Source organism: Leucoraja erinacea, chromosome 7 (assembly GCF_028641065.1).
Source record: "Leucoraja erinacea ecotype New England chromosome 7, Leri_hhj_1, whole genome shotgun sequence".
Lineage (NCBI taxonomy): Eukaryota > Metazoa > Chordata > Chondrichthyes > Rajiformes > Rajidae > Leucoraja > Leucoraja erinaceus.
In genome coordinates this window covers 13,342,002-13,357,677 of record NC_073383.1, presented here as the reverse complement: position 1 = coordinate 13,357,677, position 15,676 = coordinate 13,342,002, and the positions used below count along the sequence as shown (strand labels likewise).

At 41.6% G+C, this 15,676-nt stretch overlaps 1 protein-coding gene across 1 annotated transcript in view; it reads right to left on the bottom strand.

The window, feature by feature from the left end:
* Positions 1-15,676, bottom strand: part of slc39a10 (solute carrier family 39 member 10) — a 62,752-nt gene that overhangs the window by 3,781 nt on the left and 43,295 nt on the right. Inside the window, exons 7-9 of the mRNA XM_055637788.1 lie at positions 13,413-13,739; positions 8,874-8,954; positions 3,374-3,564 (exon numbers count right to left, since the gene is read on the bottom strand). Coding sequence (XP_055493763.1) covers positions 3,374-3,564; positions 8,874-8,954; positions 13,413-13,739 — 599 coding nt within the window. The remainder of the gene's footprint in view (positions 1-3,373; positions 3,565-8,873; positions 8,955-13,412; positions 13,740-15,676) is intronic.

Sequence of the window (15,676 nt, the reverse complement as noted above, 5' to 3'; positions counted from 1 at the left end):
TCATAAGAATGCTGTAACAATGAAGTTGGTTATTAGTGAATTTTGTACAGATGCCACAAACTTCAGCTTCTAGGAAACATACTGCGCGGCAAGTGTACATAATTAGAATCTCAATAGAACCAGCAAAATGCCTGAAAGAGTGTAACACAGAACTGCAGATGCTGAATTACACCGAAGATAGACACAAAATGCTAGAGTAATTCAGTGGGACAGGTGGCATCTTTGGAGAAAGAATGGGTAATATTTTAGGTCGGGACCCTTCTTCAGACTGAGAATACGGGGAGAGACAGATTATGGAAGGGTAAAGTGTGAAAACGACAGATCAAGGGACGATGATCAAGGGAAATGTAGAATGGTCAGGGGAAGCTGACATGTACAATCAGTAAAATGTAATCATGAGGACAGTGAAACTAGACATGCTTTTGATTAGAGTCAAACTAAATGCTCCCCATATATTACTTTTAATCTGGAAACAAATGCAAGGAGCGATAAGGACAGAATTGTAAAATTCCAACCTTACTGAAGTGCAGTGTACTCATCAATTTTGTTTCGTAAATTTCAAGTGCAATATTCGGACTTATTTTGGTGAACTTTTTACTCATACTTGACAAATGCATTCACTTTACCAGGAACTCCTCTGGCAGGAGACTGCATGTGTCATCTCTATGGATGAAAGCACACGTTAAATAGCCAAACCTACGGAAGCTCAGCTGGAGTTTGTACTGACAGTGGATTATGATTAGATTAGAATAACATGCTGTGCCACAACAGCTTCAAGACCGTACATGCCGTAATTAGATTAAGATAATTCTTCTTTTCAAATCTTTCAACTTCCTAGTTGGGAGTAAGGCAATCTAAGTAGTTTAGCACGAGCAGAAATGTATTAGATTTCAATGCAGGTAATAATACATCCTCTCTAAATTCTTACAATTAGTACCCTTCTGACAGCCCTGCAAGATCTGGTTCAAGGCCAGGTCCATTTTTGGTGCTTAATCTGAATTCTGCGTTTCTAATCTGGTTTTCTTGAACATATCAGAGGGTTTTCAATATAGTTACACTTGTTTCAACAAAACCATTTTCAGCGGGTCTTAGCGTTTAATGCAAAACAACTACCTGGAGGCAAATGGCAGCTCTTTTACTTTCATCACTGTGACTTTTGCAGAAAAACATATTGCACAAATTACATATGGGGAAATATGGATAATGTTTGAAAAATATTAACTAGCAAACATAAAGACATTTGGGACTAGAGATAATGGCATTCAGTATTTGAGTAATAAAGTCTGAAGAAGGGTTTCGGCTCGAAACGTTGCCTATTTCCTTCGCTCAGGAAATGAAATGAGATCCTAGATGCTGCTGCACCCGCTGAGTTTCTCCAGTTTTTTTGTGTAACCTTTGAGTAATAAATGCTGTGTTGTGATAACCTGCCTCTAATCTGTGCTGATCCAACAGTCGAAATTTTGTTATTTCCTTTTACTGAGCAGGATGAGGGTCAAAAACAGGCATTGGAAACCATTTTTTGCATATTAAAGGGATCTACTGATGGATTCTGGCCCACCTTGATCCTCCTATTCCCCCTCCCAGGCCATTTGCTGGCATAGCAGGAAAGCAGCAGTAAATCTTCTATTTAAGCAAGCAGTGGAAATGAGACTGGCAAGTGGGGTCAGGTTTAGCAACAGGTTAGAGGATCAATTTTCTTTGAAACACTCTGGTTATGTGCGGATTGGTTGACTGCTCGATAACTTGGGAGTCTTTTCTGCTTTTGATTATGGTACTTTTAATTTGTACTGTAAAGCGCTCAAAACCTAAGTAACATTCTAAGACTAAGCACATACGGGGTAACGTCTTTGCATTAGAAATGTATCTAACTGAAGAGTTAATCAGGAAATGAAATGGAAAAACATCAGAAAACAATGAAACAAAGATAACTATTGAATTGTAATATCTTCAATAGGATGAAATTATAGAACGCTATTCTTTTGATATGATATAATTGAAAACTGATGAATATGAAAACAAAAATAATAATAATTTCTTAGTGGTCTTCAAATATTCAAACAAAGTCTGTTTGTTTGACCTGTATACTTTATCACCTCTTTGAATCACTGACATTGTTTTCCAATTGAAGGTCTTTTCAATTTGTTTTCGAAAAATTGGAGCTAATTTATAGCAATCTGTGGGCTCGGCAGGTTCCAGTCCCCTTGAAAGAGTCACGTTGGGATTTCCACCAAACCTCTCCCACTGAGAGTGCCAGCATCTGCTTCACCAATATAGTCTCTCGAACAGCAAGGAGAGAACATGCATATGGTGCAAGCGTGATATTGGACTGAATCTACAATACCAACTACTATCAGAGGAGGTGGAACTTGAATGGAGAGCTTTACTTGAAATTATAACATAGCTTCAAAATCAGTTTGAAGTCAGGTGCTAACACTGTTTAGCATCTGAGGAGGAGAGATATCTACCGTTGTGGACTTTCTCTCCTATAAAAGGCTTCAATTGACATCAGGATCTTTCTACACTCTCCTCAAGGTGCATCAGGACTGGACTCTGCTTTCCCGCCTCACTCCTTTGCTTCAAACTCTCAGCGCAGGGTGGAGGCAGAGGGGTGGTAATTAATAACACAATAAGAAATAATCTTCCAGAAAATAAAATACTGCAGATCCATAAAGCTTTTGCATGAGTTTTATGACCTGGAGAATTTTCATGTTGCGTTCAACGTTCTTGCAAACTTGATGGAAAAATCATTAAATGCATTTCCTCTAAACTAATTCAACCAAATCAGCATGCACATAATGAGAGAGATGTTGGTGAGCAGTAGAGGAAGAACACTTATCTCAATTGAATGTGGGCATTTGGAAGGTTTTAATTGCACTTTTAATTTTCCTGTTCATTTCAAAATTGGCAATTAAAATAACTGCTAAACTACATAGTAAATTTAGCATGAAATGAAAAAAAGGAACCGCTAAAAACAAGTCGAGCACTTTAGACAGGTTAAATAAAATTGAGTCTAATCCAACATAGTGATGTGATTTGGAGCAAGAACAGAGGCTGTTCATTTTTCATTCCCCACAGTTTGGATTTGGAGTAAATTGTAATGTGAATTGTTAATGTCTATAACCAATTTGTATACATATTACAATTTACTTAAATTGCTAATAAAGCACACACTTAATTTACCACAAGTTTAGGTATTGCAATAAAAACTTCCAGTATAAACAAGTTCCATGCATTATTAATTTCAAAGAATGTTTTTGTATGCTGATTTATTAAAACTCTGTAAGCTACATTACAATTAAGTTTTATTTAGTTACTGAAGAGCATATCTTGTTAAAGTACAATTACACGGAATGTATTGTCCACTGTTACTCACCATATCCACCAATGCCACATATAGGAACATTCCTGCAGTGATGGCAAAGATCCACTGGGTTAAATTCTCAGTATATTGTCCTACAGTTATACCTATCACTACACCAACATAGGCAAGCAGAGCTGACATGAGGTTGTAAACGATAGCTTGTTTCACAGACATCCCCGCATTAATCAAAACAGCAAAATCACCTGGAGTGGAGACAAAAATTAAACATTACAAAGCTGCAAGGCCTATGTTTTAACTGTTGTCAGTTCCATTTGATTTACATCAGATAACTGCTCACGTACAATTCAACTACCTTTATTACAGAAATCCTTTAACTTCCCACCACTGTGCATGATCTAATCACAAGGTGACCCCATAAACAAGGAGGGAGAAATATGTATTTGGTATTCAACATGTAGATCTTCTTCATGTGTCAAGAAGCACATGAGGGGAACTCTGAAAAGTAACAACTTCCCTGCATGTGTTGCAGGTACACACAGCTCCGAGAGAGAAGCCTTAATGTTACCCCCTGTTATATTTCCATGTGCTCTTCATCTGAACCAAGTTCACAAAAGTAAAATGATTATAGACCGAAAATAGTGGAGTAACTCAGTGGGGCAGGCAGCATCTCTGTAGTGAAGGAATGGGTGACGTTTCAGTTCGAGACCCTTCTTCAGATCTTCTATCCAGAGATGCTGCCTGTCCCACTCCAGCTTTTTGTGTCTATCTTCAGCTTTTTGTGCCTATCTTTGGTGTAATCCAGCATCTGCAGTTCGTTCCTATACAGTAAAATACCCTTCACTGAATACACTGAAAAATGGTGAATGTCATGACACCACCATGGCAGTGATGCTCCACACACAGGTTAAATTGTTGTGGGTGGTTTATTGTGTCATTAACTTACAGAAAGAGCTGGTTTTCCTGCATAGTACACAGTGTAATATATGGAGAAATGTGATATGCCAACTTTCCCAAAATACAGCTGTAATGCCTGTTGTAAAGTGAGGTTAGGGTGGGGTGGGGAGTTTGTATGAAACCCCCGAAGCTAAAGAATGAAGAATCTTAAGAGAGAAGACATCTAAGTGGCAACAATGAAGGGTGTTGGCAACTGTGGGACAAGGCTTAAAGGCAATTAAAATAGAAAAGATTAATAGCAAATGACATTGAAAGACTTGGTAGCTTTGCAAGACAAAATTAATGATGTAGCTGAATTTTACAGAGTGCAGAAGGTAGGAATAGAAATACATCCAAAAATCAACCCCAAAGTTATGTTCCGTTGATGATCAGTATCATGTATCAGTAAAACAGAGCTGTATACATAACGCAAATATCAGTAATGCATGCCACTTAAAGAGCTCGAGTTAACTGATCTAGGTAAATGATTATAAATTTGTTATGAAGGTGTGCTTTCTTTAAACTTCCATTTTTTTAATACTGTACATGCCAATGGAAGGAAAGACAACAATGGGAGATATAGCCCTTCAATTTTTTTCAGTTCTTGCCTATATTAGGCATTACAGGCATTAGATTCCAAAATATTATTTCCAAATAAGGTACATAATCAACAACAGGATGAGGATTGTGCATACCTTTCTGACAGAGCAACATGCAGGTTCAGAGAGACTTGACATAAACTGTATTAAGCATATACAGCTTCCATTTTGTTTCAGCTGGCACTTTGATTGGATTGTAATGTAAATGCGTTAATTTCAGTAACTCAAACTAAACTACACTAATTTGCTATTTGTGTATTCTACAGAGTACAGTAGAAGACAAATAGCAAATACATTTAACAGCTCTGAAGCCCAGGAAATAACACAGGTGCTAGTTATTTATTTGGCTGCAAAAATATTTATTTTAGGATCAATACATCATTTTCCCACTGCCAACAAGGAAGGTATTTTTAGTGCGATAAAATTATTAATGTTTTACCTCCCACAAGACAAATGGCTTATATATTACTCACACTGTAACATCTGTAATTAAGTAATGAAAATCCTCATCCCTAATTTTTCAGAATCCTTAGTTAGACTTTTGGCGTAACAGTTATTCTCTGCTATTAAATAGTGTAGTTCTCTCCTCTCAAAATTCATTTTGGGAGACAGAAACAACATGGAATGAAGGACAGTCTGATGAGAATTGAAGACTTAACATTAAATCAGGGAGAGAAGGAATTTGAACACTTTTGTTCTTATTATCCTTAAGGGTAGAAGGAGAATGGGAAGTTAGCTTTTAAAATACACCTCCTACACTCGATTTTTATTCACGGCAGGCAGACATTTCAGCATTCTCCATAGCAAGATTCAAGAGAGTTTATTGTCATGTGTCCCTGATACGACACTGAAATTCTTGCTTTGCTTCAGCACAACAGAACATAGAAGGCATAGCAGGTGACAGAACAACATTTTTAATAATACTACTTTATTAACAAGGGAAGAATTGAGGCAATTACAAAGCATTTGTGGAAATAAATCAATGTTATTCCATTTTAAATGACGAGATGGATTTGCTGAAGATCAATATTTTGTCTAACTTACACTATTGCAATATAATGTTGCATTTGAAGTGTGGAACTTAATCCTGGATCTTGAAACCGTTTTACATCCACCGCCAAGTGGAAACAGGGCAGACACAATGTCACTAACTACGTGCTATTCTGATATTTCCCTAGATAATACAAACACTGAAAAAAGGTCAAAAGAAGCAGATTCCAGAGATACAAGTAGTGGATTAAAAAAACCTTTTGAGGCTCCTCACAAATTCCTTGTTTTACTAAGTAGTTGTGTAGATACAATAAAAATGATGTTCCATCCAATTATGAGTAACACTGACAAAGGGAATGAAATATTCAGTATTTTTTTTAATAACTGCATACTTTTGCCAACCATAAATAAGAACCAAAGGCTGACAGAGCATGCAAAATGATGACAAATTTGACAAAAATCCTTGGGTCCAGACCAAATATAAAAACAGTTGCACAAATTTTGAGTTCAATCTGTGGCTATAACAAAACATTCCCATTACAGAAACTATGGGAAATGAAAGTGCATAAAACTGCATTTTGCTGAGACAACTACTAAAAAGTGATCTGCAAGCTCTTAAGCCAAAGGATTTATACTGCAGAGAAGTGCTGGCAGCAGAATTGTCCTTTAACTTTTTGTGTTGCTAGCATATTGAAGTCAACTCTAAGCATTGTCAATTTCCCTGAGTTGACGGCAACCAGCTGGTTGGGGCTTGACCTTCGCCGTAAACTTGGGGTTTGGTCAGGGCTAACGGAGGATCTACTTCATGGACAGGGATGCCTTCATTAAGCAAAGATGCTGGCTTGGATGCACAGTACAAAGTTCACTGACATTAACTGGTGGAAGACAGGATACACTCCCTGACATTTTTCATCCTTTAAATTGGTTAATATTCACAAAGAAGATGAATTTCCCTCTTACACTGCTACGAATCAGTACACAAATGGCCCAAGGAATAGATAACATTTTCCCAGTAAATGGTTCACCTGGAAACTATTCAAAGTCTTTAGTTGGAGAAAAAGGGTCTTGACCCAAAACGGCACCCATTCCTTCTTTCCAGAGATGCTGTCTGTCCTGCTGTTACTCCAGCATTTTGTGTCTAAATTCAAAGTCTTTAAGTTGGATAGAGGGTGGTGAGGAAATGGTAGAGGCAGGTACAATTATGATATTTAAGCACTGCTTGGATAGATAGATGTATAAGAAATGTTTGGAGGGATATCGGTCAGGCACAGGCAAGTTGCACATGGATGAGTTGTGTCAAAGGGTTTGTTTCTGTGGCGTGCAGATCTATGAATCTAATTTTTCCCAAACTTCTGTGGATGAAAAGATCCCAAGAAGCAAGCCGTGTAACCTCCAAATAGCTCACCCAAATCAACAAAAGCAGCTTTCACCTACGAATAACCGTGGCTGTTGGGTAATGGGGAGTGGAGGAGAATATTCTTGGGTGGTTGAATATTTTTTGGGTGGATTTTAAAGGTAGCACTTGCATAAAAATAAATAATTTTCCAAATTCCTTTACCATTTGTCACACATTTAACAAACTCAAATCTCATAATTACATCTCCTACAATGTTCTAAACTGTTCTGGCATGACAAAGAGAGCTCTGTTACTTTATTGCATTGAAACTTAGACCTTGCTAATGCAATTGGAGATTAAACCCACTACCCCCAAACAAGGGTCTCCACTGGAAACATCACCCATTCCTTCTCTCCAGAATCTGCCTGCCCCGCTGTTATTCCAGCTGTATGCATCTATCTTCGGTTTAAACCAGCATCTGCAGTTCCATCCTGCACACCCCAATATTACTTCTCTTTTCCCACTTTCTTCCCCCAACTACAATCAGTCTGAAGAAGAGTGCTGACCCAACATGTTTCTTGTCCATTCCTTCCACAAACTTCATCTACTGCATCCAGTGTTCCCGACATGGCCTCCTATACATTGGCGAGACCAAGTGTAGACTTGGCAACCGTTTCACCAATTACTTGCATTTGATCCTCCAAATCCTGTGGAAACTCACCATTCTAACTCCCCTTCCCATTAGGACTTTTCTGTCACGGGCCTCCTCTAATGCCAGGGTGAGGCCACGTGCAAACTGTACAATTAGCATCTTTTATTCCACTTGGATAGTTTACAACCCAATGGCATGAATGTTGAATTTTTAAACATTAACCCCCCTACAAACCATCCTGACTCTCCTTTGTTCCCCCATAACCCCCTCCCCTGAGCCACAGCTGACATTGCTCCTACCTCCCCCCTCCCCACATTCCCTCTCCTAGCTTCATGATTTGCAACTCTCTAATCCTTTTGTCTCGTCTAGGGTCTTGGTCAAGCATTTGCCTTATCCTTGCCTATGTTCACCTATGATCAGTTTTGTCCTGAGCCACCACTCTTCTAGCTCCTCCCACCCCCAACCCTGCAATCACCGAAGAAGAGTCCCGACCCGAAACGTCACCTATCCATGTTCTTCTGATCCGCTGAATTACTCCAGTATTTTGTTTCGGTCCCTCCTCAAACCCACAAAGTTCCTGCAGCAATGTTTTATCTCATCCCCTTACATATACATCGTGCTTATCCAGATCTTCATTAATCACTACATGAAGGAATTCTATGTTGCAACCTTCATCAAAAGGACTTTTTTTTTCCTAATCTCTATCCTCAGTTAATTTGTCACTTTTTACTGATTTCCTCCCAGAGCAAGCATTGTTACTACCCACTATCAAAATCTTCCATTTAGTTTCATCTCAAGATTTCTCTTTGCTGGTGGAATTAATCACACTATCTCATTTTCATCCCTAGCATCATCCATAATGCATGCTCAATACGCCTTAAATCCTTCCTAAAATAGGATACTCAAAACTGAACTGTGTGCTTTCAAGTTCCTTTGAATTCGGAATTTATTTATTGAGGTTAGCAAAATATGGCGATTTCCTTTTAAACAGTGAAATTGCAAGACAATTTATTCAAACAGGATACATGGCAAAATAAATACCTAGCTCGTGAGGAAGCTCATGACAAAACACAGCGATAGACGTACTCAGTCCTCCTGAGTTGGAAGCACTGAAGGCAGCTCCTAGAGGGAAGAAAAAAAAGCTCGAAGTTCAACAGTATACAAGATATGCACCACGCAAGTGCATTTATTAGTCAGATTTGATGGAAACAATATATGCCAGTGCATAATTAACAATATCTGAACCATTAAAATCTCAAACCTTGCATTTGTTAACAGCTGCAATGCATTTAGAGGGATCTCAAGGATACGAAAAGCACAATATTTACTTAGCTTTAATGCAAAATTTGTGGCAAAGTTGAAAGTATTTGCTAGTGAGTTTTAAGATTACCATCAGAATAAAAGTGATTATTCAGAATGTATCACAGTTCACAATTACATTTTAGCTGCAAGTATAAAGAGCATTCACATTAGGTATGCCTCACTGGTGCTAAACCATTTTACAAAATACAGTAGTTGTTGACAAATCCATGAATCCTCAATATTGGAGCATACGGATTGTTAGTGGGTTTATAAAATGGCCATTTTGTGTTTACTCAGAGTATACTAGAAATATTTTTTAATTCTGTAATTTCCAAAACGCTTTCTTAAATTGAGTATATCTTAGATGCTTTTTGGAGAAAATGTGTAGTGATTCTGGGAATTAATGCAAGGCCTTTAAATTAAATTAATCTCAATTGTGAACAATCAGATTTATGTGTTCAATAGACAATAGGTGCAGGAGTAACTGGAACGGTGACTGACTGAGTTGAACACACACAAACACATCGCTTCCTTCACCAGCCCGTTATGCAGGCGGGGGGGAATGCTGACGAAATAATTAACACGGTGCAAAGCCAAGGTGAAACAGACACACATCGCGACGAACAGGAAGGTTGGCGCTGTAAAAAGACGGCTAAAGCACAGTGTACGGCAAGTACTTTAAAAGGGGGGGGAGAAGGCGTGGAGGTGGAGACAACTTTTAAAAATCCAGAAATTTCCGCCGAGCTTCATAGCTTAATTTAACATTACCGGTTGGTTATCCTTGGTTCCGAAAACTACTGCTTACCTTTTTTCCCCCCAATGAGCAAATTAAATTCACCAGTCAACACTGGCTACAACCTATGAAAACCTTCGACCTCCTGGCAACCTATTAGGACCTCCTGGTGACCCACCTACAGCTCGAGAATTCTCGTTACTCTTCATGGCGGCTTCATTCTGGTCGCCGCTAATTTTTGAAAAATTCTCGGCGACCATAATGAGGCAGCGACTAGTTCCCAGAATGTGGGAACGCCTCACGTCCATGAAGGCGACTCCTCGGCAACCACCCGCGAACATGTGGCGACTGCATAGTCTCCTGCAGTCGCCTAAAAAGTCACCTAAGTGGGACAGGCCCATAACTCTCTCTTGAAAGCATCCAGAGAATTGGCCTCCACTGCCTTCTGAGGCAGAGAATTCTACAGATTCACAACTCTCTGGGTGAAAAAGTTTTTCCTTGTCTCCATTTTAAATGGCCAATATTCTTAAACTGTGACCCCTCGTTCTGGACTCCCCCAACATCGGGAACATGTTTCCTGCCTCTAGCGTGTCCAGTCCCTTAATAATCTTATATGTTTCAATAAGATCCCCTCTCATCCTAAATTCCAGTGTATACAACCCCAGCCTATCCATTCTTTCAACATATGACAGTCCCGCCATCTCGCGAATTAACCTCTCGAACCTACGTTGCACTTTAATAGCAAGAATGTCCTTCCTCAAATTTGGAGACCAAAACTGCACACCATACCTCAGGTGTGGTCTCACCAGGGCCCTGTACAACTGCAGAAGAACCTCTTTGCTCCTATACTCAATTCCTCTTGTTATGAAGGCCAACATGCCATTAGCTTTCTTCACTTCCTGCTGTGCCTGCATGCTTACTTTCAATGACTGATGAACAAGGACGCCCAGATCTCATTGTACTTCCCCTTTTCCTAACTTGACACCATTCAGATAATAATCTGCCTTCCTGTTCTTGCCACCAAAGTGGATAACCTCACATTTATCCACATTAAACTGCATCTGCCATGCATCTGCTCGCTCACCCAACCTGCCCAAGTCACCCTGCATCACCATTGCATCCTCCTCATAGTTCGCACTGCCTCCCAGCATTGTGTCATCTGCAAATTTGCTAATGTCACTTTTAATCCCTTCATCTAAATCATTAATCTGTATATTACTAAATCTCTGTTCTTGACCGCTTTTGGCCTGTGCTGCGATTTCCGAGAGAACACCGCCACCTGCGGCCGTCATTTTTGGCCACCTCGCTCAAAGCCCCCCTCCGCCGCATGTGTGCCGAGGATTTTTCACATCGATGAAATATGACAGAGATATTAATGTTTTTTACAAAATTCCCCATTCTCTCTGCTGCCCCTGCTGGAGGGAGGGGGAGGGACAATAAAACCAGTAAGTGGTGTGCCTCAATCAGTCTCTGCAAGTGGTGTGCCTCAATCAGAGCTCTGAATGACCGAACAAATGTCTCCACAGCTGTGAGTACCCATAATGTGGTTTGAAAATGAAAATATGGTTAATTTGGGGGGAAAAAAGCACTGCCTGCAACTGGTTGTTGGGAGGGGGGGGGGGGGTTGGGTTGAGTAAAAAGGCACCCTCTCTCTCTCTCTCTCTCTCCCCACCTCTCTCTCTCTCTCTCCATCTCTCTCACTCTCTCTCTCTCTCTCACTCTCTCCCCCCCGTCTCTCTCTCTCTCCCCTCCTCTCTCCTCTCCTCTCCCCCCCTCCTTTTATGGGGTAAAAGGAGAAAACTAATAATATTAATATAATATCAAGGGGGGTAATTAGCGCGAGTGCGGGGGGGAGATAGTCAGTGTGTGTGACGCTGCAGGCCGCCTCCCCCCCCCCCCCACAATCACATGTTGGGGGAACAGACCCAACGGGTCTGCACTTGGTCTAGTATATATTGTAAATAGCTGCGGTCCCAGCACTGAGTCTTGCAGTACCCCACTAGTCACTGCCTGCCATTCTGAAAGGGACCTGTGAATCGCTACTCTTTGTATCCTGTCTGCCAACCAATTTTCTATCCATGTCAGTATCCTACCCCCAAAACCATGTACTCTAATTTTGCCCACTAATATCCGATGAAGGACATTATCAAAGTATTTTTGAAAGTCCAGGTACACTACATCCACTGGCTCTCCCTTGTCCATTGTCCTAGTTACATCGTCAAAAAATTCCAGGAGATTAGTCAAGCATGATTTCCTCTTCGTAAATCCATGCTGACTCGGACCGATCCTGTTACTGCTATCCAAATGTGCCATTATTTCATCTTTTATAATTGACTCCAGCATCTTCCCCACCACCGATGTCAGGCTAACTGGTTTAAAATTCAATTTTCTCTCTAACATTAGCTACCCTCCAATCCACAGGAACTGAACCTGCATCAATAGAACATTGGAAAATGATCACCAATGCATTCACAATTTTTAGAGCCACTTCCTTAAGTACCCTGGGATGCAGACCATCAGACCCTGTGGATTTATCAGCCTTCAGTCCCATCAGTCTACCTAATGCCATTTTCTGCCTAATGTGAATTTCCTTCAGTTCCTCCGTCACACCAAGTCCTCTCGCCACTAGTGCATCTGGGAGATTGTTTGTGTCTTCCTTAGTGAAGACAGTTCCAAAGTACCTGTTCAACTCATCTGCCATTTCCGGGATCCCCATAATAAATTCACCTGTTTGTCTTCAAGGGAGCCACATTTGCCTTAACTATTTTTTTCCTCTTCACCTACCTAAAGAAGCTTTTACTATCATCCTTTATATTCTTGGCTAGCTTACCTTCACACCTCATCTTTTCTCCCCGTATTGTCTTTTTAATTATCTACCGTTGCTCTTTAAAAGTTTCCCAATCCTCTGGCTTCCCGATCATATTTGCGATGTTATACCTCTTCTCTTTTATTTTTAAACTGTCCTTGACTTCCCTTGTTTCAAGTCAACTTTGGCCAGCTCCTCTCTCATGGCTTTAATAGTCCCCTTTGCTCAACTGTAATACTGACACTTCCGATTTTCCCTTGTCCCTCTCAAGTTGTAGATTACTGGAGACCTTCCGTAATTCTAAACTGAGTCAAGCAGCTCAGAATTTCAGAAGATCTGCCTATAATCCATGTTCCATGTTGTTGATTCCAGATATTTGCAGATCATAATGCCCACCATCCTCTTGCTTGTAGAGACAGAAGCAGAATCCCAGTGAAGGAGAGGAACATGTTAAACAAAAATCTGTTGAAGTATAACAAATTTGCAACACCAAAGTTTTAACATTAAATACATTTTTGAAGTAAAACCTTAAAGTATTAGGAAATTGTCATTGAGTCATAGAGTAATACAGTGTGGAAACAGACCCTTCGGCCCAACTCACCCACACCGGCCAACACTAGTCCCACTTCCCAATTGTGTGCATTACTACAACATAATTGACACTCTTCCCATATTCATTCACAGTGGATAACAATTAGGACACAGCTCAGGCAATAAAGGAACTGATTTTGTTCTTTACCTATCGCAAGTCCGTCACTGAAGTTATGCATTCCATCTCCCATAATAACCATCCAAGCAATGTTTGATATGCCAGCGTCTTGCATCTCTTTATCAGAATGGCAGTGACCATGAGAATGTTGCTCAGAATTTAAGTGATGCTGTTTGGACACGGCTTTACTTTCATGGTTCGGAGTCAAACAATCAATCTCATATTGAGAATCGTGAATGTAAACAGACTTCAAGTTAGGGTCAACAGTAGCCTTTGACGGGGATCCCAGAGTGCCATCCAGATCAGTAAGCTGGGTTACATCGTGTTGTTCATACAAACTATCCTGCTGGTCTGCTCCTGAAAAGAATAAATCCAGATATCAATAGTCAATTGAAAATTTACATTTGTTTCTACTTTAACTACCAAATCATTATGCAAAATTCTTCCGTTTGAGATTTCCATCATAAAGTGTTTCAAAGATTTTGAATCCACAGAAGTCCCCTGAAAAACTGAAAAGCACCCTTCATTAGCTCTGTGCAACCACAGTCCTGGACTGTTACATATCTCGGTATTTCCTTTAAATAAGGCTCAACCTCATCCCGCCCACCAACACAAAAACTCTGGGGGCAGAGACTCTGCTGCTCCGAGCACTGACCTGGGAGATGCAGCAACGGTCAAGAAGGAAGGAGAGGAGGCTACAAGAAGAGCCAAAGCAATTACAACTTCAAGAAACTAATATAGAAAGAGAGCAGAGAAAACATAAAACACAGAGAAGTTAAAAAAAAACTAGATAGAGCTCTAATAACAAGAGAAATGTTAATTGTTCTTCCACTCTACCCAGATGCTGCCTGACTTGCAAGGCATTTACAGTACTTTGTTTCAGGTCTCCACTATCCATGATATTTCCTTTAGCAAAAGATCAGACCACTTGATTTCAGTGGAGGCCCTGGTCCAGCCTCTCTCTCCCTCACTCACTCCTCTCCACCGCCCGCCCTCTGCAGCAATGGCGGTCCTGTCTACCCGTCCCCCCGGGTAAATGGCTGCGACCGCCCGTCTCCTCCGCCACCGCTCACCATCACGGCCCTCTCCGAGATCTTCTCCACCAGCTCGTCGAAACTCATGGTGCCCACCATGACGACCACCGACTCCATCCCCCCCCGTGGCCTGGCCCGGTGGTGGCAGTGAGCGGGCAGGCAGGGCTGGAATGGGCCGAGCGGCAGCAGTGGGCGGGCGGGGATGGGCTGAGCGGCAGCAGCCGGTTGTCGGGCAAGATGGGCCGAGCATCGGCTGAGCCGGTGTGGGCAGAGGGAGGGAGGGAGAGTCGGGTTGCAGGGTTGCCAGGCAGTTTGCGCTGAGTTTCAGTAACACACACACACACACACACACACGATGCAAACTGGTCCAATCGTCATGTCAACGGGATCTAAACCACAGCTAACAATGAATGACCTGTGGAGGAAGGAACTGCAGATGCTGCTTTTTATGGAGGGAGGGAGGGAGTGCCTGAGATTAGGGGAAAGGAGGGAGGGAGAGGCGAGGGAGGGATTGGGGGAGGGGGAAAAGATCCTGGGGAGGTGAGGAGAGAGGGGGGGGGGGTAGGGGGAGGAGGGAGGGGGGGGAAGTGGGGAAGGTGAAGAGGGAGAGTGGGGGTAGAGGGGGAATAGAGGGGGGGGGTTGGGGGAGTTAGGGAGTGGGGAATAGAGGAAGAGGAGGCTAGCGGGGGAGGTCAGGAGGGAGTAGGGGGAGGTGAGGAGTGGGGTGGATAGACGGATAGGAGGTGGTAGGGTGGGGAGAGGAGTTATGGAGGGAGGGAGGGAGGGAAGGAAGGAGTGACTGAGGGTCGGGGAAAGGAGATGGAGAGATTGGGGGAGGGGAGGGGAAAGAAGAGGGGGAGAGAGTTCTGGGGGATGAGGGGAATTGAGCTGCGCCTGCGCAGTTGGGGGCTATGCATGAGTGGTGGAATATTGCGTTGGGGGAACGGGTTGCATTGGGGGAGCGGGTGAGTGGTGGAATATTGCGTTGGGGGAGTCTAGTATCAGATAATAAGGAGTTACATATGAAGCCTTTTTGTAAATTTAGAACATAGAAGTGCACACCACAGGTACATGACCTTCGGCAACCATGTCAATGCCGAACACGATGTTAAGGTAAACTAAACTCCTCTGCCTCCTCATGATCCATATCCCTCCATTTCCTGAATATCGTGCCTATCTAAAACTCTCTTAAATGCCACTATCATATCTGCTTCCACCCTGTCAATGTGGTTCAGAAAATCTGTTGAAACAATAAATTTC